Genomic DNA, 27130 nt, shown 5'->3' with positions numbered 1-27130 from the left:
GAATCTAAAGATATTGGTAATTAGGAATACATCTCTGAAGGGAGTTTGATTGTCTTTTGTCTAAAATGACTGTGACTGATGAAGATACAAACTTGTTTCATCTCTGTGCAGAAAGGGTACATGTGCATACGTGCACATCATTCTATTCACAAAGTTTGTTTAGGGAAGTTTGTTTTCTCCTTCATTCGGTGGATGGGCTTGCTGTGCACCAACACCTGGTGTTGCAAATGTGTGGCAGTCACCACAGTGAGAACATCCTCTGTGGACTTGAGCATGCCTGCTGCTGAAACACTTCAAACCCCATCTGGTTCTTGCCATGCCTGTGTGACTGTTTACATTGCATGTCCATGAGCTACACATTTTGAATGTGTTTGTATGCCAGCACTCGGATTGGCGTTGTTCACAATGCATGCTGAAAACTTCATGGCCAACTGTGAGGCCGTCAGTCAAGATTGGTTGTTCATATTTAGATCTTTATGAACTGTGAGATTCAGCAAAGTGCTTAACTTGAAGGCAGGCATGCATTTCAGTAAGTAGGCCCATGGAGTTTGAGTTCTACTCACAGACATGAAGTGCGGGTCCTGTTTAAGTATACTTCTTCACAAGTTTCCCAGCGGCGAAAGGAATATGTGGTCGCTGCATCAGCAAGCCTTGAATGTGTCCAGTATTAAGAGCTAGGGACAGGTGTCTGGACAATGTGCACAGAAGTTCCCTGAGCTAGCAGGTGGGTCCTCTGCCTGGTTTACAGTGTTTACTATACTGTCCTGAACCTATGGTTGCACCTGAGGCTGAGCTGAAACAGAAGGCAACACAAGTGTGTATTTGGGTGTGTGTATGTGTGTGCAATATATTAGTATGTGTCTGAATGTTTCATCCAACGCATGTTCTTTTGTCTTCCTGTAACATCTCTTCTGGTGCTAGCCAGAATTTGATTTCATGTGATCACTGATTTATTCTGCAAAATACCAGTTTTGACAAATGTGCAATTATTACTAGCATTTGTGGATTTGAAATGCTTACAGTTTCGCTCTTCATGTCTGTACTGACTAATCACTGGCTACTAACAGCGTGGTGACTCTGAAATCCAGTGCATGGTTGAAGGTCCCACTTGAGAAGTCCTTGTGATTTCCCTTGGCACTTCTCTTTCTCTGTTTTGTGCAGAATGCCTTACCTTCCTGTCTCCCATCCCTTCTTTGTTTTACTAGGCTGTTTTGATTCTCTTCCTTTATGCAACATTAGGGTAAAGTTTCTGGGGCTCTGTTTTTCACATAATTTGGAAAATTCTTTAAAGGATTTCCTTGTTCAGAATTCCATTTCTCTGCACCACCACTTCTTCAAATAGTTTGCAGTTATTCTTTTTTTTGAATATGTAACAAATCACTTTAGAATTTATTGTCGTCTCTATTGTGATATGGCTACATTTTTGAGAACCAGAAATTCAATTTGAAAGAATTTATATTTGAAAAAGTATCTTTATCATTCTAGATATGGAGTTTGTCCTATTACTGGGTTAAATATCATTTTCTTACTAATTTTTTTGCCACCTGCTTGTGGAGACCCCTTAAACAGAGCATGTGCAGTCCCTATCCATCCTCTGGTACTGTTTTTCTCTGCAAAGTAAGCAGTTTCAGGCACACGACACCATAGTTTAATGCAGTGATAAGCTGCTGCCAGAGGGCAATATGCTTATCATTAAATAAGTGGAAATCTATAGCCTATGCTGTCAAGAAAACTTAATCTGCCTTTTTAGTGTGCAAAGAACACATCATGACATCACTCCTAAACTTGTTCCTGTAGTCAGAAGTGGGGGTCACCATTACAGAGTTATAATACTGCCTTGTAGTAATTTATGAGGTTTTGGCATGGTGTTGTCATAATCTCAGTAGACTGTGCTAGGGTATGTAACGTGCAATATACAATTTCTGTAGGTGTAGCAATGTAAATTTGCATAATAGAACTAAAAGAATGGGGAGAAATTGTTTTGAGGGTTTTTGTGTTATAAAGAAGCAGTATCTTTTGAAAATCCCTATTCAAGGGGGATGTACCGGAACGTGATGCAGATCAACAAGAAGTAGGTTGGTAGGGTGTATTCTCATGTTCAGGAGGTGTCCAAGCCAGTCTCTACTAATGACAGTTTTATATAAGAAACAGTTCAGAAAAACCTTGTTCCCCAGTTGCGAAGAGAATACTCAACAAGGAGAGAGGGGGAAATAATATATTTTTTAAAAAAATGTACCATCAGTATTTGAAAATATCTCACAGAGTTTCTTGTTTCTGCATAAAGTGGTGGCTGCACTTTGAAAAAGACCTCAGGTTTCCTTGCAGTCTGGCTTCCCTTAACTGCATTAATGTTGTATTCTTTGTACTTGGATGTGGTTTTGGTAACTTCAGGGTAGATTTTTTTTTCTTTGTCCTAATTGTGTGTGCTTTATTTTGTTTCCTAACTTAATGCCTGTTACAACTCCTTACTGCTACCTGTCTCAACTTCCTGATGAGCTCTAACTCGTTGGCTTTTGAACCTCAGGTTCCCCAGGTACTGTGGTTTCTTTACCAAAGCCTTTTCTTAACTTCAGATTTAAGATTAATCCTTTTTTGACAGCTACATTTCCAGAGTGAGCATCCTCACTGATACAGTGCACTGGAGGGAAGCAAGCTGTCTGCTTGCTTCAGCAGTGCCTCGAGCTCAATATCATTAGCATTAAACAATCTTAAGTGTATTTTGACAATTCACATTTTTCATTCGACAAAATGTAATGCAATGCAGAATTTTCTTATCCTTCAAAAATATTCAGCTGATGTTATATTGTTATACTTGTAAGAATCTCAATGATAAAATACGAATCAGTCTAATCAATCTTGGCTTTTTGTTTTATTAATCAAACTTAAATGATTGTTGAAGAGAGTTGTTGTTTTCCTTTTGAGATTATTTTTTTAATTGCATTCGTTACAACTTGGTACAATTTTAGTAATGCTTCTCTTCAGGAGAATATGGCTTTTTAACACCTGGAAGCCATTCAAACATAAACAGCTTTAGAAGAATTGTAGGGTTTTCATATGTGCTAGGAATGGACTGCAGATAAAACTTAGCTATTCCTACAGTACGACACCCAGAGACACATAAATCTCAGCCTTGCCTTACTTTTTGCTAAAAGATTTTGTCTTTAACAACATTGTCTAGGGTTGCAGGGCATTCCAGGGGAGAAAGGGGATCCAGGTCCTCCAGGCTTCGACGTTCCTGGTCCCCCAGGTGACCAAGGAGCCCCAGGATATCCAGGACCCCCTGGTCTCCCAGGGCCTCAGGGTTCACCTGGACCACCTGGCCGGGATGGCGTACCTGGATTTCCAGGTAAGTTCAATTTTTTACCTGTGGACAAAGACCAAAGTGTGGTTACAGGTGGATACTCTTTCTCTTGCACATGCTAGCTTAATGAGCTTCAGTGTTTATCCTAGCTATTTAAAATTGCGTACATGTAACCATTACATCCAATACTTTTTGAAAAAAAATTGTAACAAAATCTGTTTTGTTAAAAACCTTGTCACCTCTCCACTCTTCCCTGTAACTTGATTCAAATATTTTCTGTGTTACTTTCAAACATTGATTTGATCATCATTGCTAGTACACTTTTCTGATTTGTTTTGTGATTGATTTTTTCTAGTCACTGCTGCAGTTTAGAAAGAGAATTTGTTTAAAGGAAATAGTTACAAATGCTATCAAGTGTATCCAACACATAGTTTTAAATATTACTTTCCTTATTCTGTGTGTTAGACTATTCATTTAGTATATCTGTTTTGCCCTCTGAAATATAAATCTCAAAAGTGAATATTAAGAATCTCTGTCTTTGGATAGAGGGGGTGATAGAAAAGATCCTAGAAGTAGTGTATTCCTATATTGTCTTTTTGGCTTTCAACAAATTCAGGTTTGCTTTCAAACAAGTATTTGTGTTTCAAACCAGGGAACTGAATTTATTGGAGCTATAAATATGCTTTCTACCATAACGAACAGTGCATTGCAAATTGTCTTCCCAGGACTTAACTGTGGAAAATTTGCCACAATTTTCAAGTGTCATTTCATCTGATTTAGACCTATACAAGAACTGAGTGCTTGCAGACCCCTTAAAACAGGCTTTGTATGCGAGTGCTTGTTAGTAAATACCATGGAGATGCAGGGAAGTAAAAGTTAGGTACTGACAGGTTTTGAGTTTTTACTCAGAATGACAATGGTGATTCAATGCATTTAGGTGCCAAAGGTGAGATGGGCGTCATGGGAACTCCTGGTCCTCCAGGGCCTCCAGGAACTCCTGGAAGAAATGGCCTGCCTGGCTTGAAAGGTAATATTTGTTTTATCCACCCCTTAAGAGAATGCAGAATGCTGTTTTCAATGTCCTGTGTGGAAAGAGGCTTTGTAATACTAACATCTAGATCTTCATTACCAGAATCTGCTTAGGTTATCTTCTTTTGACAGTGCTGTGATGTTCAGAATTGCTTTGCAATTTTAAGCCATAGCATTCAGTCACTCTTTTTTTAATTGATGTCATGAAATGTTAACGATATTTAAAAAACTACCTTTGGACTGATAGCATTTGAAGCAGGGCAATATTTCCGGAGTATGTTGTAAAGTCTGCTTTAAGTAGCAGAAAGAAGAATATCAGTAGCTTTGGGTTATGGAGTCATCCCAAATCAGCTCTATAGGTATCACAGAGAAACTATTCTATCTACATTTTCCCAACCCCCTTGTTGGAGATGAAATTTGAAAGAGTTTGGCAGAAGAAAAACTCACTCACCTCTGCAGAGCAAGGAAGCTGTGAATCCAAAGCTGCTTTAGCTGTTGCAACTCCTTTGTGCTAGTGGCACGGTGTGGTGGGGCTCCAGGAGCTCTCTCGGTGTGGGTCTTACACATATCTGCGTTTTCTGACCTGGGCTGGCCAGAGCTGACAGACTGCAGACTGCAGCCATCCCTATGCAGTCCATTCACACGGCTTTGTTCCAGGGCATAAGAAGCTGTGGAGAATCTTGCATTAACTGAATGATCATTTAGAGAATTCCACCTTCATCAGTAAACCATGGACTCCCTGTGTAAGAAAAATCATTACAAATATTTTAGCTTACGTTAAGGACTCTATTTTTCCCCTTTTGTTGTCTGTACCTACTGTAGGTAATAATGGATTACCTGGTCCGCCAGGGCCTCCTGGACCAGTAGGACAGAAAGGCATCAAAGGTGAAGCAGGCCTGCCAGGTCCACCTGGAAAACTTGATCCGAAACAGCTAGGAGCTAAAGGAGAAAAAGGCGAGCCAGGTGTTCCAGGTACAGAACTTTGCATGTGGGTCTGAGAAGGCGGTTTGTCCTCTACAGATAGCAGTGACCTGTAACTGAATCCACTGCAGTTCATTTTTTCTTACAGAAAAAAACTCAGAACGTAAAGGTGGCTTAAGGTTCTCTTATTTTAGGCGCTTTTTTTAAGTGGTTCTATGGCTAAGTTACTCTGTATGGTTGGTTTGCAGTGTCCTTGCTCATTGACTGTTACTATTATTTGGCATATGGCAGTACTGTAATAGCACTAAGGTGCTTTCAGCAGGATTACGATTCAATCTTCTAGGTGTTACTCCTAAACATGATGCGAGATAGTTGCCATGGCTGCTCTGCTGGCTGCATTCCTGCTGTCTTGAAGGCCCTTGGGCCTTTGCCTTGTAGGATGGAATTGCACAAGTCATCTGCTCATGCATCACCTCCAGATTCTCCCTTTTGGGTACCTCTGTAAGCTTACCTTCTCCTGAGTTAAATGTCATTTCTGTGTGTTTCTACTTGGCAAGATGGTAGCCTGGAAGGTTTTCTCAATTCATTCAAGTCTCTTCTCTCTCTTTTGCTTCACCCTCCTCCCCCAGACAACCAGAACCAAGAGTTTGAACTCTTAATTTAGTCTGGAGAAGAGTAAAAATATTCTGCGCTAGAGAGAACCATCATGCCTTTCTCTAATATTGGCCCAGCCATTATTGTGCTAATTTATCTATTGTATTAGTTTCTGTGAAGCCTAGATAGGATCCTAAGGCATTTGTCTTTTTTTTTTTTTACCTTTTTCTTTTCTTCTCTCTGTTAAGTAAAAGCTGTAGAGGGCAGATTCAACTATGCCTGCAGGGCGGCACAAAGATATTGTATGGGATGATAAGCACATACAATTTGTAAAAATCTGCTAAAATACCTTCATTACTTTTTATAGTAATCAGTCCCAAAATGTTTCTGGCGTAGCTATGTAATTAAACATGTATATAAATAATCTGGATGAATACAGAGAGGTTAGCATGGAGCCTGATCATGTGTAAAGGCAATCCCTTCTGAATGAAGTATAGTAGCATTGGTCATAAAGTTATATTTTCCTCTACTTACTCATATTGTTCCTGTTCTGTAGTTATTTTAAACTTTCCAGAAGTAATATTTTGTGTTCTATGATACTTCTTTTTGCCGAACTAGGTGGAATTACATTTACTGAAGAAAAATCCCTATTTGGGTTTTTATTCACCTATAGCTACAGCTGATCTCTTAAGGTAAACAAAAACATACAGTAATAGTAGTAACAGTAATAATAATAAAAGGTATCTTTTTGCTTTGAGGTATTCCTGGTTTATCAGGACAGAAGGGTTATCAAGGTCTCCCAGGTGACCCAGGCCCACCAGGACTTAGTGGCCCACCAGGTGTGCCAGGATTGCCAGGTAAGTAAATGAGGCCTCACACAGTTTTGATGTATAAACATTTACCTGTGTTTTTATCACATGGGATTGGGATGTTAATCCAGGTATATCTAAGCAAAGCCTAGGGATTCACACTTAAAGCTGCAGCACAGTTTTGGGACATTTAAAATTATTATCCAAACAACATGCTTTGAGCTCTTTCCTTCTAACAGACCCAAAAGCAGTTTTAAGCTGATCCCTTGAAGATTAGGATAGCTTTTAGGATGACCGGAAAAATGGGGATTGAGCAAGCAATATGACTGCAGGATTGGCCAACAGGACTTGTCGGTTTTGTATGTTTATTTCTTATATTGTTAGTCATTATACTCATACTTCGCAAATGGCTAAATGAATGTGTTGCAGGGGCTGTCTGGATGTCACATCTTTGCTTTAAAGAATTGCAAGAATCAAGAAAACTAACTATTTTTGCACTGCATCTTCCTACAGCTGTAACAATTTATCTGAAATCTCGAATCATTGCTCACTATGTCTAATGTACTTCTTGCTCTAAATACCTTGTTGGGCTTGGGAAATTTTTTAAACTATTTAGGACACAAACTAATTTGAGCATTGTAGGTCGCATTTAATTTCATAATAGAAGTTACTGGATACCTGTGGCAGATAAGAAAGATATCATGTGTTCATTCTGCAGAACAACTTGTGAGAGACCAAGCCATAGCAGTACTAAATTGTTTCAGATGGTTACTAAATCATGGACTGAGATTGGACCCATTTCATTAGACTAATCTTCAAAACAAAGAAGTTGCCCTGATCAAATCTTGGCGTGGAACAAACTGAAGAGGTTTAATATTTCACTGCAAATAGATGGGAAAAAGCATGTAGGAGCAGTATGAGGCCTTTGTAAATAGACAACAAGCTTATTCATATAAGAATGCATGAATATCAGAAACTTTTAACTATTGCAATTAATTAACTAAAACCACAACTTTCGTAGGTATCAAGGGAGATATGGGGCTTCCTGGGCAGCCAGGACCAACAGGACCTCCAGGGTTAAAAGGTACCATGGGAGAGATGGGCCTACCAGGTTAGTTTCTGTGCTTGTATTTTACTTCATTTTGGCTGGTGTTTTCCTTTTATGTAGTATAAAGATGGATCTGCTTGTGTGCAGTATCTAATAATGTATTTAAACAGCAGTGCAGATGAGGAATACATAAAGCCCTACATACATATTTGATGAAATAGTACAATGTCTTAATTGTAAATATCCATTAAAACAGAACATGCAAATAGCAAATATCTTGTAAATATGTATTATTTTAAAGTGCTTACAGATGTAGAAGCAGAATCATCTACATTTTTTAACTTTCATACTTTTTGCGTTTCTCAGATTCCAATCTGAAAGTTCAGGAAAAAAAGATTATTCTGTAAACCCACCTGTCAGAAGACAGATATCAGACACAAGCAAAAGGGGAAGGAGAAAGTGAATTCCGTTATTTAGAAAGACTGCTGAACAAAAGTTCCAGTTTCTGAAGATTCTAATATTAAATTGTGCCTAGATATTACAATGAGATATTTGGATTTGTGTAAACTAAGGATAAAAAAGGAAAGTTTAGAAGTGTCATGCAAAAAGTCATGAGAGTTTTTAGGATAATTGTTTTTGTTTGTTTTTAAAAATAAAAACACATTAGGTACTCAAAGCCAGCCAGTCCATTTGTTAGTCCTTTCTAGTTCACTTGCTGTAATTGAAGTGATTTCTTTAAGCCACTGCAGAGCTTTTATTTATATTTTTAAAACTTGTATTTTATCTTTTGGACAGGTCCCCCAGGGATTAAAGGCAGCCAAGGAACAGCAGGACATCCAGGGCAACCTGGGCCTACAGGATTTCCTGGACTGAAAGGGGAGAAAGGTGACCCTGGTCTTTCAAGCATCGGTATTCCTGGTCTCCCTGGACCAAAGGTATATTTCCAAAATTCTTGAATAGAAAAATCCATAAGGAAATTAGATTCTGTATTGATCTTTTTTTAAACTATAACTTAATATATATTATGTATAACTGTAAATATCTATATAAATATACAAATAACAAGCAGGGTTGACTGTGGTTTGTTCTTTTCAGGTGGGAGTAAAAATTTCTAATTGTAAAGATGAAAATATTTATATATAATTTAATCTGGTTAAAGAAGATTGTTTACCAGACCTTTCAAATAGGGTTCAGTTAATGACCTACTCTGCCCTGTGACACCCACTAATGTTTTGGTAGTTGGTAGGGTTTTACACAATTAATATCATTGTTCCCATGTCTAATTATGTAGTTAATTATAAAAAATTAACACAAAATGCATTTAAGAGTAAATTACTAATGACACATCATGATTACTGCTGCTTAAAATTGTTAAATCTATATAAAACATTTGCACTAACGTTTGCCTACCTTATCCTTTGCCACCCACAAAAAAGTGACAAAAAATCCTACAAGTCTGGCTGCCTTCACTGATGCCTTACAAACAATGCCAAGCAGTAGTTAATTTAGCAAAAACATTGCATTGTTAAAGCTCCACAGATTTCTTTCTTTCTTCTGTGTTATCATGGGGTAAAAATCTGTCTCTTCTGAAAGAAGAGAACCTTTTTTCTATAATGTAGGCCAGTTCTGAGGAAAAGCTATGATACTCTAGAAAAAGTTGTAGAGGAAAACTGTTAATAGCTTTACAGTTGTTATTTCCAATTAATTTTCTCTGTGGGATGGTTAACATTAACTGGATATAAGAAGTGCACACAATATAATGGTGACATTTTTGTGGTGGTAAGACTGAGAACATACAAGAAGGGTTTACCCATCTTACAAGGACTGGGCGCTTATTTCTGCTTAATGTTTTCTAGGGTGATCTTGGTTTGCCTGGGTACCCAGGTAGTCCAGGCAGTAAAGGTATTGCTGGAAATCCTGGTTTACCTGGATTTCCAGGCAGCCCAGGTGCAAAAGGAGAACCAGGCCTTCCTGGATTCCCAGGTAATTCTGAAGAGGATTTTTTTATTTTCTCTTTTCTTATATTGGTATATACATCTAAACACAGTAGGTAATTGCTGGAGGACTGCAGCTTCTTCCAAAGTTTCTAGCAATGTGCTGCTTCTAAGCTTTGTGCTGTTGGAATTGTCACTGCAAGAGTAAGTGTGTGAATGCATCACTTAAGAGTGCCTTCTGAAATTATTCATCTGCTCTGAGGGTATGTAGCACTTGTGATAGCTAATGCTCTCCACTCCCCACAGCAGTCAGACTCTCACCTTTTCTGACCCACAGGATACCTGTGTTTGGCTCCATACTTTTCCTTCATGAATTGATAAAGAAGTGCCATCGGGAAAACTAGGCTTTTTTTAATAGTATTTATTGTCTAAAAATACATTCTAAAGAGAAATCTTTTTCTGAAATATAATGAAATTAGGTTTTGCACTCTCCTTTAAAAAATATTGATAGGGATTGTTTATGGGTATGTGTGTATATATATATATACATTCTCAAGAAACAAGGCTTTTATCTATGCTGCATTTGCAGCAATAAAGGCTGTTCTACAAGCGTGCTTGAGCTGCTTTAATGTAGGAAGTTAGAGAATTTGTAACAGTGTAGTCATGGCAGCAGGAAGCTTAGGAGAGAACAAAACCTGGCCAGGAACCTGACAGATTTCAGCCTCTGCTTCGTATCATGCCTGAAGGACTGTGAGCAGGCAAAATGGTGTATGGAGACACTACTTTGATCAGGCTCAGCTACTGTTTGGAGCAGACATACTGTAACGGATTGATTGTTCTTCCTACCTCCCACTGAGCTCATGCTGTAGGGGTGAGAATCCAGTGTAAATTCTAAGACCATTGTTATTAAGATCCTTTTTCAGGAAAAGAGAAGAGAAATGGGGAAGGGCTATCCAACCACAGTTCATAACGCTTTCAGCTTGTTGGCAAGCAGAAACACCTCTCTCTGAAACGGTCATTTGCTAGTAGAGTGCCAGACTCACTGTGTCCCTGGCCGCAGGCACTCAGCAGCTAAGGCGACAGAGGCTGGAGAGTAGCAGTAAGGACAGTTGTGCTAGTATGTTTTGTTTCTGTACGTTCTTTGCTTTATAAGTCATCTCCTTGATCAGCTGTAAATCTGCAAAATGTGCATAAATACAGTATCTTGATACACTTAGCTCATTTGTTACTCAGGACATCTCAGATTATAGCATTTCAAGATCTGCTGAAAAGCCAGTTTTGTGTTTAATTTGATTAAAATGCCCGTACTTTACAGGAACACCCGGAATTCCAGGACCGAAAGGTATCGAGGGGCCTCCAGGTAATCCTGGCCTGCCTGGACCACCTGGGCCAGTAGGTAAGCATGAACAGTGCAGCAAAGGTCAGCTGCTTCTGTGAAAAACATAACACATCAAGCCGCTTCCTTGCTTATCTTTTTAACATCATGAAGATGCATCTGTACGTATATGTATGCTCAAACACCATGGCACACACTTAGTTCACTGAAATTAAACAGAAGAGAACAAAGTTTTAACTTCACGACTTGTGCCTGCTGTCATAGTCATATCATTAGCTATTGAAATAAGAAGTTAACTGTTTCAGTATTGACCAGATTTTTTTTAATATATATATATAATATGTTAAGTACTCCAGTGGTCTAACCTGCTTTTGTAAGAGCAAAATTCTAATTCATCCTAAAGGGAAGAATTATATTCTTTTTGCAAACACTAACTGCTTAAAAGTTCACAGGCTTAAAAGCCTTTTCTAAATTGTCAAAGGGGAGAGAGAGAAAGGTTTTGGTTTCAAGATTACACCCTTGTGAATTTGTTATTACATTGTCACACCTTCAGATTTAGATGGTGGGGAGGGCAGGGGGGAGATTGCTTCATTTCTTTATTGCGGGTTAGGCACTATTGTGCTAACGTGTTCTATCCCTCTTTTAGGTGAAACTGGTCGTCCTGGCCCTCCTGGTCCTTCAGGGGAGAAGGGACAGCCTGGTCGAGATGGTATCCCTGGACCAGCTGGTCAGAAGGGTGAACCAGGTTAGGTATCCTTCCTGTTTTCTCCTCTTCACTCGGTACTGTGATGTCCTGCTTTGTCTAGTCTGTTTTTCCTATAACTGCCCATACGCCTTCAAAGCTGCTGCTGTGGTTCCCAGTTGCTGAAGGGTTCACAAAGGGTGCTGTCAAGCTGCTAATGAAGCACAGGACAAGAATTCAGTCAGCTCTTAGATTTTTGCTATCCAACTTCAACACCAGCCCCTGTTCCTGTATTCCATGTTAGCTCTATTGCTTCAACTCAGTTACAGAATGGATAAACAGTTAATGTCTGCCTTAAAGATAAACTCCCAACCAAAAATGCAAATGTATGAACTCCCAAAATCTGAAAGAGCATCTTGTGAACGGATGAAAATACTTATGAAAGTTACAGATGCGTTTTGTAGTAAAACCTCTAGGTTTGGTGTAGACTGGTAGTGAATGAGAATCCTGGTAGTCTCAAGGAATCAGAGATCTAGATGAACTGCACTTTCATCATTCTCAGCCTCATATTCCTGTTTGTGGAGACTTGAAAGCTAAATGTTCATTATTAACTGAATCTGTTTCTTTTCAGGTCTACCAGGTTTTGGGCGCCCAGGACCTCCAGGACTCCCAGGATTGTCAGGTGAAGTTTCTCTGTTCTTTGTTAAAAAGGTTGAGTGTAAATTATTCCTTAACACCAAAAAAAGAAGGGCATGTTGTATGTTCTGCAACAAATGAATGCCATAGCAACAACTAGAATAACAGATTATTTTTTTTCTCAGCAGACTGTTTTCAATTAACCACAGTAATAAAAACACTCATTACTGACTACCAAATTTTGTAAATTAGCAGTTATGCAGACAGAATAAATCCGCACAGGATTATAGTCTGCATTGTGCAGAACTTCGTAAATAAACTCAGTAAATAAAGCATTCATACAACTGATGACAAATGAAGCCGCTTTGAAAGTATAGCTGCTTGCTATATTTTCAAAAGCAACTTCACAACCTAAGTTATATTACTTTCCAGTAGCCTTAAAGCTCCTAAATTCCTCAAGCTTGTTTGAAAATTTTGCAAGTATGTCTTAACTTTTAGCAGTGACTCAAAAAAATGAAGTCTTAATATTGACAGATCTCTTCACAGAAACCGTTGCTTGTAGGCTTACAAACTCAGAGGATGTTTATGAATTGCAGTATCACTGAGTAGTAAAGTGAGTCTTAGTAAGGCCTTTTAATATGTCGGAACCTATAGCACTTCCTCCTGCAAGAATTATTAGCCCTGACTCTTTTCTGAATAGTAGACCAATTTTATACGGTCTCAGTGCACAAATGAGGTGAGTTGTGGTCAGACTTGTACTTTCTGAGAGAGAGAGGAATGGCTCTGCAAATGGATCGTTGGACTCCTTTGTGTACCAATTTGTAACAGTATTCCTAAATGGCTCTTTGGTTTTACAGGGCAGAAAGGAGAACTGGGGTTACCTGGCCCACCAGGGCCCCCTGGACTTCCAGGTCTGAAGGGAGAACCAGGTTTCCAGGGATTCCCTGGTCTACAGGGTCCACCAGGTCCACCAGGATTACCAGGGCCACCTCTGGAAGGTCCTAAAGGTAGCCCTGGCCCACCAGGTGTTCCAGGAAGGCCAGGTAAGAGTGTGATCCATATCTATCAACATCTGCCAGTACTTTCATATTTTGCTGGTAGGTTATCAGCCTTTACACTTCCTCCATTTATTTGGATGGATAAGTTTAAGCCTCATGGCGTAGGTCTTAATGTTTGTGGGCAACCAGAGGATTTTGTTGCCAAAAGTAACAGCATCTAAAAATAAAACAGCCTCAGTTTCTATTAATTTCTGATACCTGGCAGCAAAAATCTAATGCGTTGATAAACGGGAGATTCTCCGCATGCTGTCACAGTAATCATCTAGCGAGCACGATATCGACTTTTGAACATCTGATACCTTTGCAGTATTGTCACGTGATCAGCAAACGTCATTGCGCACAAAAACCCAAAAGTAACAAACCCCATCATTTTAAGAGTCATGAAAATCAAATTCACGCTAGCATCACAGCATGATCAAATTGGATAGCTGCCTCTTCATCTTCATGTCACGTAACAAAAGTCATTGCTCCATTGTGTCATGTGGCTTCCATGGACTCAGTGCACCATCATGCCGTGTTCATCTTTCCATTCCATGTTTACATTTTGTTCCTGCACCAACTAATTCTGGGAATGAAAAAATCAGTATTCTGAGTTAACATTGCTGAGCAACTCCCTGGCATGTGTTAGAATTTGATTTGTGTCATCAAATGTTTATTTGCATTTAGGTACCGCTCTTGAAAAATCTAACTTTAATGAACCTGTTACAGCTCTGGCTCAAGCTTTTTGCTGTATCTTGAGTCCAGAAGCACTTTGCCACCAGTAAGACTCATCTCCCTTAAAATGCTTGATATTATCCTTAGAGGAAACTACTTTAAACCAAGCTATTGATTGATTACAGGTTTTTTCTTTGCATATTAATGGAGAAGTAATATTTTTATTTCTTGCCTTCAAACTGTGAGCTCAGATTTTTCTGTTACTCAAAGATTTGTTTGGGGGAAGTTAGTTTTGAATTCGTACATTTGTAAAATAGCTGCTACAGATATATTGTTTATTTTGGGGTGTCAAGGGAGAGTTTAGTTTTGCAGTACACACTTGGAAAGATTTAAGGTTCACTTTTTCCTCATGCTTGTTTCTGATATAGGAGGAGGCATCCCACTGAAAAGTGTTTTTTTAGGATGGCATTGGATCAAAATATTTTCACTAGAACTAGAATTGAGTAATATTTTATTATTCTCAATGGCAGTATGAGCTTTTCTTTTGTGCAGAGTAGGCTATGAACTCATCTGTTCTAGCTGTGCCTTTTAAAAGTGAGTCATCACAAACAACATTTGATTTTAATTTATAACACCTTAAAACTGGGGTGGTGTTTGCCAGTATAATGAGGTTTTCTTTTATTCCTAGCAAAAATACTTGACTTGCGTGGTATCCTAATCCTGCTTTTTATGTGCCTGCTGTGGAAAACCCCTGTGGGTTAATAATTCACAGCCAGTCACAATGTCTTTCTGGTTTCCTATGTGGGTAGGGGGAGGAGGAGGGCATGCCTTCCCCCTTTCTCCTTGAGGCACTTACTCCCTGCTGTGCCCCAGGGGCAATAACCAGTCAGTAAAGCAACCCTGCCACCAGTTGGTAGTCCTGATTTGCTTTCCGCTTTCTGTGTGGCCTTGTTGTTCACTGGCAGGTGGGAGTATGGGACAAGTAATCCCAGCTCTGCTCACAGTTGTTACAAGTTGCAGCTGGGGCAAGTGGGAGAAGGAGTGAAGGGATAAAAGATGGCGGGATGCTGAACTTGGGCTTTGCAATTTAAGTGTGCCCAAAGAAAGACCTAAGACATCCTAGCTGTCAAGATCTTCCAAAGGTATTTTTTCTGTATGTAGAGTGGTACAGCAACTAAAATTTTGGCATGGGAAGCTGACTGCTCCGTAAGAGTATAGGCTTTCATTTTGAAAAGATTCTTATACAGAGGGTATCACCAAACTCTTAAAAAAAAAAAAAAAAAAAAAAAAAAAGTAAACCAGCTAAGCAGTTCCTGCTGTATGATAGAACTGCCAGCTGAGGTTGTGGCACTGCTGTAGCACTGGTGTTTTTATGAAGCTTCTCATCTTGCTCACACTGCTCTGTGTAAGGTGCTTACTGGCTCTGCTCAGCTGGGGAGGCTGAGGAATGGTGGCACTCGTTTTGTGCGGTTTTATGAGCACTGGCAGGGGGCAACCAACCAGTGAGCTTCTGCTCAGCCATGTTTGCTCTCTCTTTCTCTTTCTTTCTCTTATTTCCATTTTTGTTGCATGCAATGTACGACGTGAAGCATTTGTTTTGCTCAGTTATGCGTGAACTAATGTGGATAAACCAAACTATTATTGCAGTTCTGGTACAATCAGCACTCCAGCCTTTTGTTTCAAATGCTAACACAGCCTATTGTTGGAACGCTGCTTTTGTAACATTTCAACATAAGGCAGTTAGTCATAAAAGCAGCTGTGTGGCTGTCAAATTACTCCCCTTCTCGGGACATAAATAAAACCAGAAGCAGTATATGTATACTGTTAGTTGTTGACTTCTGGGTATATTCTGAGATTAGCAAAAGTGGTGAAGTCAAACATGATGTAGCTCTCTGACTTCAGTTGAGCTGCCCCTAAACCAAACATTGTGAGATGGGTTTTGGGATGGATTTATTAATTCATTATCAAATTAAGCCGATTTCCAGGGCAACACAACATTGCTGTTACTCCACATCTATTTTAATTGCTATGAATAATAATAGTTTGGTGGTTTGCATACTGTGTGTAAAGGAATATTGAGCTAAAAAGAAAGGTTTAGTTGAATAAGTTAGTTTGTTGATATTTCTAACAATTTTGATGTTTTTCCCCTTGTTCTAATGATGACCTTGGTGAACTCTGACCCCCTACTCCCAGGTCCCTCAGGTTAGCCCCTTAACTCCAAAATAATAACTTTGCATGAAAATGAATGTATATACTTTTGCAGTTTCTAAATGTAGATATGCTGAGTCATTTTTCAGACATACCTTTTAATTTGTGGTAGAAAAGCAAAGCTCAGAGTTGGCTTTCAGGCTCTTGCATGTTGTTGTAGGGCTGACGCTGGAAGGACACGGTGGTGTTCTCCCCATGGTGGAAGATGATGTGGGTCCAGATTTGCAAGGCTTTGATAAAGTGTCCCCAGCTGTGACACTTGTTTTAGCATATTTATTCTCAGTGCCGTTAAAAACAATATATGCTGGGTTTCATCTTTTTTAAAAAAGCACATTGCACTGTTCTCCCATGTCTTTGCTGTATAATTGTGTTTTCCAACTTGGGCAAGTGATGGTTTTCATTTTTGTAACCCCTGCTAACTGTTCATTTTGGACACTCTCAAGTGACTTAAATAAATTAGGTGCTTCTTTTATACCAAGTGTCTGTAGGAAAATGTATAGAGTTAGTGTGATGCTTTACATCCCCAACTTAGAACATTATAACTTTACAGTGCAGAGAAATCCTTATTTCCATTGTTTTGCTTCACCAGCACATTTAGAGAAAATGAGGAAAGCTTTTCCTTTAACATATATTTAATGAAAATGGAGCATACAGCCCTCCCCTCCCTAATGTAGGGCAGTGGAACAGGATTGGTAAGAACATCACCATTTTCACAAGCTTATCATGATTTTAGCATACCAGCATGTAGCACGAGCCAGCTCTTGGGAAGATTTTTAACATCTGTGTCTAGATTGAAAATGACTTAGTATATCTATTTAAAAATAACTATGTCTTTAGGTTTTGCTATGATGATTTCAGGAAGCAAGGAACTGTCATGAAAATTCAATAAAGGAATACACTGTAGTTTTTAGTGTGCTGTCCTAAGTACTGTGAGGTAGCAAATGTGGTAGCTCCCGATATCTGAATTCTCGCTTTATGCAGTCATGTAAAAAAAAAATGAATTCAGCTTTACCTTTTCATTAAACTGAGGTCACACAAGCAGTAACCATACTTTCAAAAGGTCATGCAGAGGGGAACTTAACAATTGCTTCATGTTTTGTTCCACATTGTGACTGTGCTCAGCCAGAATTCAATATCAACCAGTACAGGACAGATTTATAAATCATAGCAAAACTTATCTAACAGTGAAATATAGTTTAAAAGTACTTAACAGTAACAATCGAATGTCCACGTCATTATTTTTAACAACTGTATTACAGTTAGTATTTAAAATAATTTTCCAAACATGTAAGAAATAGTGCATTGAGGTAGACCCGACATGTATTTATTATAGCTTTTAGCTGCAAATTGCATGGTGATCTGTTGATATATTTAAATCATTTCACTGACATGAAAGATGCAACTGACACAGGAGCCAAAATATGTATTAATTCAGGAGCATGCTAGGGACAACCAGCTTACCTTTTGAAAAAGGGCTTTTAAATGATTTTTCCGAGGAGGTTCTCACATGCCGTTCTCTATAACCTTAAACAGATAAATCAGCATCCTGGGGTATGTTTTTTACAAAAAAAAAAAATGCCAGCAGTAAAGACAACAAATTCTAAATTTTTAAGTTCTGCTGTCTTTTTGCTTGTGGCATTTGCAGCCCTTTTGATCCGTGTTAATCTTGCTTACCATTGTGCAGAGGGTGTAAGCATACTTTTCAGTCCTAGAATTGTATTCACAGAGAGCTGAGGCTCGTACCTGATGACTGGTGGTAAGTCTTTCTGTTAATCACACTTCCCCCTGCCCAAAGCAGAATTTTGCTCAAGGGTAAGTTGTCATTCACAATTTACCTGCATATTTGTCAACCTCCAGGCCCTGAGATGTTGAATAGTGTCAGTGAAATGGTTACATAGTCTAAGCCCCGCTGTGAGTAGGACTAACCAGTCACAGGCCTCAGCTGTATTGTTAAAGCAATAACACGTTCTTTAAGTTTGCTGTGAAATGAAGTGTCACATTAGTCTTAGTAGAGCCTAGTCACCAGAATAAGTTGTATCTGAATATACATATTGTCGTGTATTCATGTATGGTTTTATGCATGCATGTGGATTATATTGTAAATACAAAATATGCTGGTGAAATGGGTTGTTGTGTAGTGTATATGCTGTCATCTGTACTATTTCTAACTAGTAATCTTGTTTTGTACTGTGTGATGTCTGACCCTTCTAACATCGATCATTGGGCTTTGGTGAACTCTGATCCTTCCAGGTCCTCCAGGTTAGACTCTTAACTCGGTCAATTTATTTTACTACGTTACACTTGATGTAAGAGAAACGGATGTTTTCCTGTAATACTGTGATTATCTTTTTAAGGACTATGGTTACCCTGCACATCGTGTTTGATTAGCATGCCTCAGGATGGTAACCTGTTATTACTTTGCATGTGTACAGTACTAGACCAGTATAAAACAGCAAAAGGAACGCCAAAAAAAAATCCTTGCATGATGGGATGTTTTCTGTAGCTGAAACTGCTACAGGGTACGTGTGAAATCTGGTGTACAAAATTGCTGTTGATTTAAAAGGAAAAATATTGGAAGGAGTTCTATACTCAGATTTGCATGCAGAAACACAGCTCATCAAATGTATCCACTGAATGTAGACTATGAAGATGTCAAAGGAGATTGCATGGTGATATGTTGATATATTTAAATCGTGATTTGAGGTTGTAGAGGACTTGAAAATCCAGCACACTGATAAATGTTATTAGATTTGTTGTACTACAGGGGAGAATGTCAAAGCACTGTCCTGCAAAGAGATCCTTTTGTTAAGCCAGTTATGAGATCTAACTTATAAAATGCTATTAGCTGTTGCACTTGCTCATGGTTTGTTTCGCCACACATTAAAATCAGTTACCTTCTATTCAGACAGTGGCTTAAAGGTAGGAGTCTCATCTTCCACTTTTCCAAATGCCCAAGTTTCTTTTAAATCCTCTGCTTTGCTTTGCATTAATGTGGCTGTAGCAAAGGGAAAATATTTGAAGACCAGCCTGGTTCCTCTACTGGGTTTAGACAGCACAATTTTACTAAAGACAGACAAATCAGTTGGAGGGAGGGTCGTTCAACATAAGGAAATTTCTGCAACTCAGATTATTATTTAGGCAAGGCAGAATGATGGGGTTCCTGCTGCCCAGCAGTCAGTAGACAGTATATACCAGGCTCCTCCAGTAGGTATGTCAAATGCTATCAGCAAAAAAGCAGCAGTACTTTACACTGTTGAGACTGGCTTTCAAAAGGAATTCAGTCTGTTTGGGTAGCACTTAGGAGGTGATGAATGTAATGCAGGTCAACAGAGGGGATATTTGTACCATCTGGTTTTGGGTTTCTTGGCTCCTATGAAAGGCACCAGTCTGGTCACTGGTAAGCTTCTAATGCAGCTGAGGTGGTTGCGCTGCCTTCTGGAAGGACCTGCTTCGCTTCGTCAGCTAGATGAGGAGCCTCGGTTCCTGATTTGGGTAGTGCAAATAATCCCTCTATTTGTTTTCCTTTTAGTTTATCCTGAATTCAGCGTTGAAATAGAGCTGGGAAGTCAAGCCAAAATATCTTTTAATTTTATTTGGCGCTGAAGGCACAAACTTGGGGACAATGGTTGATACGTACTGATATATGCATATCTGTTCTGCAACGTTAAGGTCCACCAGGCCCAGAAGGTCCACGAGGACCACCAGGCAGTGGAGGACTTAAAGGGGAAAAAGGGAACCCAGGTCCACCTGGCCCACCTGGCCTGACTGGCCAAAAGGGAGACCAAGGACCACCTGGACGCCAGGTAGGACGTGTTTTCCCCCTAGTTTATTTTTAAATGCAGTAAAAATGGAAAATGTTCGTGTGGAGCATGCAGTTTAGCATAGTAAAATGAAAGCCAAAATGCAGTATCTGAGACCCTGTCTTGTTGCAAGTAAAAGGATCTTTTCCATAATTATCCCCCAGAATCTGGGCAGGATGTCCCCGTTATATTCCCATGGGAGCTGGAGCTGTCAATGTGCACTTCACGTTACAGCGTTCTCTGACGGCACCCAGGGCAGTGAGCAAACGCACGGCCTCAGCCCTTCAAAGCACCAGTTCACAGACCCAAAGCGTGCTTATTTGTCCCCCAGCCACCTTTTCTGTGTGTTTTTCTGAAACTCCTGAGGAGCTGAGTGAATAACATGAAGCTGTTCTGTTCAGGGGGATCCTGGCCGTCCAGGTCTGAATGGAATGAAGGGCGACCCCGGGGTTCCAGGCGTTCCAGGATTCCCAGGTATTTGACTGGGGTTTAAAGCGAAAACCTCCAGAGTAACAGCCCCTCAGGGAGGAAAGCAGCCTGATTTTGGCCATTCCTGCAGCAGATACTGTAAGACAGCATGTTCTTCCACCGTGTAACTGTGTGAATTTGATGTTTCAGGTATGAAGGGTCCCAGTGGACCTGCGGGACCCGCTGGCCTCACAGGCAGCCAAGGACTGCCAGGCCCACCAGGTAGGAGCCCTGGGCAGCGTCGCTGTTGCTTTTGCTCCCTGCCAGTAAAATCTGTTACACAGGTGTAAGACTGAGTGGGGCTCAGCCAGCAATGACAGCAGTTAAGTGAGCACCAGCTTAAACACAATTCCAGGCTATACTTTTTAGCCCTTCAAGTAATCCTACCATATTGTATACTCTGTATCCAGTCCACGTGGATTAGCCCCTGCGAGAGGTGTCCAGTTTTGGAGGGGATCACCAAGAGTACTCTTATGCCTTACGTATGCACTTATGCTTTGCATTGATAGAGCTCTTGGCAATAAAGAATAACTGAAACTATTTTAATGCTCTCTTCCACCTTGGTTTATCTAATACTAAGCTGCTTTCTCTCAGGTCCGCCAGGTTTACCCGGTACCATTGGACGAAGCATAGTTGTCAAAGGTGACCCTGGTCCCCCGGGTCCTCCAGGACAGCCTGGGTCGAAAGGGCCACCTGGACTGCCAGGGCCACAGGGATTGCCAGGTAGGATCCTAGGTGGCTGCCGCGAAAATGACTACGTATAGCTGACTGCAGCTGCAATGCGAGTCACTTGGCGTAGGCTGCAGAGACAAGAAGTTAGGGAATTCAGCAAGGGGTAATAGATAAGTGTAGGGTTCTACATTCTGGGTTAACGGTCTGTTCTCGTCTGATCTATCATGAGGAAACAACAGATGAGTCCCAGGCAATTTAAAGATTTCTGTAGTGAGATTTCAAGAGCTTTTATTTCAGTTACGCATCTGTCTACTCTAGGTCCAATTGGTCTTCCTGGTGACCCAGGGCGAGATGGACTACCTGGTTTTGATGGTCCAGCAGGACGTAAAGGAGAGAGAGGTCTTCCAGGCCAGCCAGGTATGGTGTTTATCCTACGAGGACTCGGTGGAAAAAGAGATGCTCCCTGCTCCTTTTTGTGAGTGCAGGCTACTACTGGCAAGTGAGATCTTTGCCTCATGGGAAAAAATAATAAAATTATAATTTTAGGATTTTCGTAATGCAAAAATAATTACAAGCGGGTGAACGTACTTGGTTTGGAATATTCTTGGAACCAATACTTTGCCAGTCATTGCTGAATAATACGGTAGAGTGCTTTATCTCAAGCCTAATGTCATCCCCTTTGCAGCACAGATGATGCACAGGAGATAAAGAAGATAATAAGAAACAGAAGAGAGAGATTAGTAAAATATTTTTAATTTTGCTTGGAAATCATGAATGAGGATTTCTTTCATAAAGGAAAGCATTTCACCAAAGGCAGAGATCAGGCTACCGTGCAGCTATAGCTTAGAACTACTGAATTACGATTTGAGAAAAGAAATCAGACTAGGCACTGGGACAGTTTTCTAAAGAAGATGGGACATATTACGCAGCTATATATTGCAACTTATGAGAAAACCTATTAGAATTCAAACAGTTAAACCAGCACAGAAATGCAAAATTATTTTTTTTCCCCCCTCTTTCTCTGAGTAACTCTATGGAATCTGTTAGCATTATTTTAGTGAAAAAAAAATGTAAATAATAATGACTGTGGAATAACATAGTCTAAATATTTGTAGTTATGTTTCCTGATATTTTTGCTGTTCAAGAACAAATGCCTTTTCTGGTACCTTTCTCAGTATGTGACTCATTCTTGCTCTCATTCAAGGTTGTTCTAGTCTTATCTCCACTTTCTGTAACCTACTCCAGAACTGACTGCAGCTGTTCTATCCGTTTTGGTAGGCTTCGGCTCAGGTGGTACCAGAGCATGCCCTACAGCAAGGCTTGCTTCTGTTTCTGGCTCTACCATTTATTTTGTGATCTTGAGCAAGATGTTTCAACGTTACCTTTTTAAGCTGCATACACAGATATGTTTTGGAACTGGGAAGCCGATTTGGATTCATTCCAGTGGCTGTCATGGCCACTGCGGCTGTTACCTTAGCGCCTCTCAGCTCAACGCATTGAACTTCACAATACCCCTAAAACACAGGGAAGTTGCACCGTTGTGACTAGCTGTGACAGCCTCAGCGATTTACCCAAGCTTACATAAAAGAATAATTTGAGGAAGAGTGTTAGTAGATACCAGGTCCCCCAACTCACAAGCACCGTAATCACAAGACCATCTACCTTTCAGAGCTACGTTAGTCCTAAAAGAGCAAGAATTGGTGTTAACAAATACCGTGTTGTGTTTCTCTGGCGTGAACAGGTTCACGAGGAATACAGGGACCTCCTGGTCCTGATGGCTTACAAGGCCCACCTGGACCTCCTGGAACAGCTTCTGTTGCTCATGGATTCCTTATAACTCGGCACAGCCAGACCAGGGATACACCACTGTGTCCGCAAGGAACATCAAGAATATATGATGGATTCTCTCTTCTGTATGTGCAAGGAAATGAGAGAGCACACGGCCAAGATTTGGGTGAGATGCTCTGTATGTTCTGTCTTCAAGGGGAAGAGCTGCTGCTTCACATGCTCTGGTTCCCTGACGATACGACAGCCTTACAGATTTCTTAGATGAGGGTGGGAATTGCATACTAAAAGCTACTACCTCCTGAGGTCGCACATTGTAAGTCTGGGTGAAAAACGTATGCCAAAACTGAGAGGGTAAGTTTTCCCACATGTGACAATTTGATCGCACGTGCTGTGCACTCACAGGTGGAGAGGAAGAATACACAATTACTGGTCTCAAAGAATTGCTATGAAACACCACAAAGTGAAAACTTTGCTGTCGCATTTTATGTCTCTTACTCTGTAGGTACTGCTGGGAGCTGTCTCAGACGTTTCAGCACCATGCCCTTCATGTTCTGCAACATCAACAACGTTTGTAATTTTGCATCAAGGAATGACTATTCCTACTGGCTGTCAACTCCGGAGCCAATGCCGATGAGCATGGAGCCACTGACTGGGCAGAGCATCCAGCCATTCATCAGCCGGTGAGACAGAGCAGGCTATCAGGTCTCTTTTTGAATGTCTGGATAAACAGCACATCTTACCCACGTGTTTCCAACGTGCTGGTTGGATATTAGCAGATGAATCTGTCATGTTTTGCTCTGGCAAATACTAGGAAAAGAGCTTGTTTTAAAGTCTCCATTGTCTGAAAAGGTCTGTCTGCATGCAGCAGTGCTAATTAGAGGCTGAAGGGCTCTAAGAGCTCCCCTCGACTGAGGAGGCTGTGCGGTCAGCAGTGCAAGAATCTCCACAGACAGGAAAGAGAACATATGAGAGCTCTAGGATTAAGGCGTTCACTTGAGGACTTGGAGCTTCCAGCTTTCATTTCAGGAACTGCTTCAGTACTTTACCCGATAGTTGTTAGTGTAAGTGCAGGCAGATTTTGTACTCCACACTGCTGTCTTACTGTAGTTACAAAATACCTGAGAAGTAGAAGTCTGGATTAACAGGACAGCTTCTCAAAGGAGTTTTCCTCCCATTCTCTGTGTCAAGAATTGTTAATAAAACACGCTGCTATTATATTTTAATACCCCATGTTTCTTTGATGCTTCCCCTGTGTCCAGATGCGTTGTGTGCGAAGCTCCTGCGATGGTGATAGCTGTTCACAGTCAGACCATTCAGATTCCCTCCTGTCCGCCAGGCTGGGACTCCCTTTGGATCGGTTACTCTTTCATGATGGTAAGAGCCGCCTCCTGCTCCAAGAAGTGGCCAGTACCCACTAGTGCCCTCAACTAGTTGCTGGAGGACTTTGTTAAAAACTACAATGGTTGTCACTCGAAAGCCTTTACCTTGCATTACTAACCGTAGTAGCCAAGATTAAGTGCGATTTTTTTCAGTGCCCAGAGCCCAGTGTATCTGATATTTATGGAAGTGTCTGACACCACATTATCTCAACCAGGAACGATCAGTGGCTCTTTTGGTAGCTGAACGCTGTGCTATTTAACTTGTAGCACCTACTGTAAGACTCTTGTTTGTGTGTTTCTTTCCTCCACCAGCACACTAGTGCTGGAGCAGAAGGCTCTGGACAGGCCTTGGCATCGCCTGGATCCTGTTTAGAAGAATTCCGCTCGGCTCCGTTTATTGAATGCCATGGTCGTGGCACTTGTAATTACTATGCCAATTCATATAGTTTCTGGCTGGCAACTGTAGAGGTGTCAGAAATGTTCAGGTAAGAAAGCCTGTTTCTTGTATATTACTTTATTCCAGAATGAAAGCTTTGGAAACTGAATTTATTCCAAAGATCAAAAGAGATTTGTTTACAGGAGTATAGAGAAATGGTTTAGCTTGTTTTCCCCCTCACAACCAGTTTTTCAAGTGTTTCCTTGGTAAGCCTTTAATATTATGTAAAAACTTGCTAGGGCACATTCTGTTTTGCAAGGAGTCAGATTCTTTTTGTGGCAGTTCTTATTCACATTTAGTATTACCTTCTCTGAAAGCAGTCCTATTGTAGTTACTGTATTTGGAGCCTAAACTGCCCATTTTGATGGGTTTTTTTCTTCTTACCAGGCTTTTCAATAGACTCAAATATTTGAAAAGGTAGTTCACACACATCCAAGGGACAGGTATGAAGGGCAAGATCCATTCTACTTAAACCTTTTAAGGCAGATGGTCATACAACCTGTTTTTTAAAGGAGGGAGGTTTCACAGCCTCTATGGCAAGCATTTTTTCCAGCACTCTGCAGAATTAGGATGACGTTTGGGCTGCAAGGAAGCCAAGGGACGTTCTGCACTCAGCATTTCAGCTGGAGTCTCAGCTCCTCGAACTTCTTCCCTTTCAATCTGAGTAGCAAAATCCATTTTTTTCTTTGAAAAATCATCTCCTTTCATAGAACAAATTGCTACTATCCTGTTTGTCTACTGATAAAAACCTCATAAATACTCCTGCTGCCGCCTAACTGAAAAACGTGGCTTTGTGGCACAGGGCTGGAATGCACGCTGTGCTACACAGCAGTATTGGCCCCGGAGCTGGTTTTGTCTAACACCTACAACCACGATACTTCAATGTGCATTAAACAGTCATCGCTAAGTTTTCAGGGTCATTGGTTAGCGGTAATAGACTGGTGAAAACTGCCTACTAATAACTGCCGTGCACCTTTGAGCGTTCTACCTGCTATTTGCTCTCTCCCATAAACACAACTTTCGGTTTTATTCTATTTTTTTAAAAGAAACTTTTAAGAATTGGACTTACTCTGTGTACACATAGAGTTAAAGTTCCCTTCAACTGAGAAGCCCAAAGGCTACCTGCAAAGACCTCAGAAACAGTGTCTCAAAAGCACAAACTTCACCTTCCAGGCGGGTTGGTATTTGTGCTACGTCACGTGCTCGCCCGAGCAGTCCATTAGCCTGTCTTGTGTATACTGAGACACTGGCCAAACCCGAGCATCTGCCTGTCACTCGGTGCTGAGGACGCAGGGAAAGATCACTCTTAAAGAAAACTAATTCCCCGCTTATGTATTTGTGTTACCTGAAACGGTGAATTAAGTAGAAGTTTAAAGGAAGAGTTCTGTAAACAAAGAAAAATCTAACCTGACCTTACCTTTGTGTCTGTCACCCAGTAAACCTCAGTCAGAGACACTGAAAGCTGGAGACTTGAGGACGCGTATTAGTCGTTGTCAAGTTTGCATGAAGAAGACGTAACGTCTTGGAGAATGTTTTATAAAACAGTTGAAAATTCCTAAGATGCACTGTCTTCCAGCTGCAACAATGGTGCTACTGTGCAGAAAGAAAAGAAAAACCACATCCAAACTGTTTTAACCATGCAAATTCCAGTGTACCTCACTCGTGTGCCAAACTAAGGGTTGTTCGGTACATATTTGACAACAGGACTAAGATGAAAGGATTGACCTCTTGGAAACAGAAAAGAACACCTGAGGTTCACAAAGGATCAGAAGATGAAATTTTTCATTTCTCTCCCTGTACCAAAATGGCACCTTTTTGAATCAACCAAGAGAATAAAGAAAAACATGACGCACTGAGTATGTTTAAAATAACAAGACTGCAGTTTTGAAAAACATTTTTCATGGTGCTACTAACCCTACTGTATCCCAGGTTTTTAATATGAAATTTTAAGCTTATTTCTCTTTGTAAGTAATGAAATGTGTATATTGTGTAAACACCTTTTTAGTTTAAACTTCCAGTTAGAAACAAACCAGACTGATATAAAAATTCTTATGTCTAAAATTGAAAGATACGGCCGTATTTTATTATGAAACTTGTGGTACAGAGAGAATTTACCCCTCTCACGCCAATTTACTCATTTAATATTTCATTTCCTTCCTCAGTTGCCAACCCGATATATTGGGGGAATGCACAATTATTCTGAAGTCATTTTGATCAGGGTTTTAAATGTTGTACACCATGCTATCAGTGGTTTTATTTGTGCTTAGAAATCCCAATCCATTTGAAAAGGGGTTTTTTGTATCTTGTGAAAATATGTGAAATTATTAGCCATATTCTATATCCTTCTTTTCTGAATAAAAGTCACGTTCACATTTTA

General features: G+C 40.2%; 1 protein-coding gene across 1 annotated transcript in view; it reads left to right on the top strand.

The window, feature by feature from the left end:
• COL4A5 (collagen type IV alpha 5 chain) overlaps nt 1-27130 on the top strand; it is an 86152-nt gene extending 59022 nt beyond the window's left edge. The window contains exons 31-51 of the mRNA XM_055818146.1: nt 3179-3346; nt 4239-4328; nt 5153-5302; nt 6604-6702; nt 7676-7765; nt 8498-8637; nt 9559-9685; nt 10952-11032; nt 11619-11717; nt 12286-12336; nt 13148-13333; nt 19880-20013; nt 20412-20484; nt 20629-20700; nt 21073-21201; nt 21469-21567; nt 22892-23104; nt 23441-23618; nt 24198-24312; nt 24630-24802; nt 26190-27130. Of these exons, the coding sequence (XP_055674121.1) occupies nt 3179-3346; nt 4239-4328; nt 5153-5302; nt 6604-6702; nt 7676-7765; nt 8498-8637; nt 9559-9685; nt 10952-11032; nt 11619-11717; nt 12286-12336; nt 13148-13333; nt 19880-20013; nt 20412-20484; nt 20629-20700; nt 21073-21201; nt 21469-21567; nt 22892-23104; nt 23441-23618; nt 24198-24312; nt 24630-24802; nt 26190-26271 (2549 nt within the window). The 3' untranslated portion in view covers nt 26272-27130. The remainder of the gene's footprint in view (nt 1-3178; nt 3347-4238; nt 4329-5152; nt 5303-6603; nt 6703-7675; nt 7766-8497; nt 8638-9558; nt 9686-10951; nt 11033-11618; nt 11718-12285; nt 12337-13147; nt 13334-19879; nt 20014-20411; nt 20485-20628; nt 20701-21072; nt 21202-21468; nt 21568-22891; nt 23105-23440; nt 23619-24197; nt 24313-24629; nt 24803-26189) is intronic.

Source organism: Falco peregrinus, chromosome 13 (genome assembly GCF_023634155.1).
Source record: "Falco peregrinus isolate bFalPer1 chromosome 13, bFalPer1.pri, whole genome shotgun sequence".
Classification (NCBI taxonomy): Eukaryota; Metazoa; Chordata; class Aves; order Falconiformes; family Falconidae; genus Falco; species Falco peregrinus.
The sequence above is the reverse complement of the archived record's forward strand: the minus strand, read 5'-3'. Positions and strand labels throughout refer to the sequence as shown.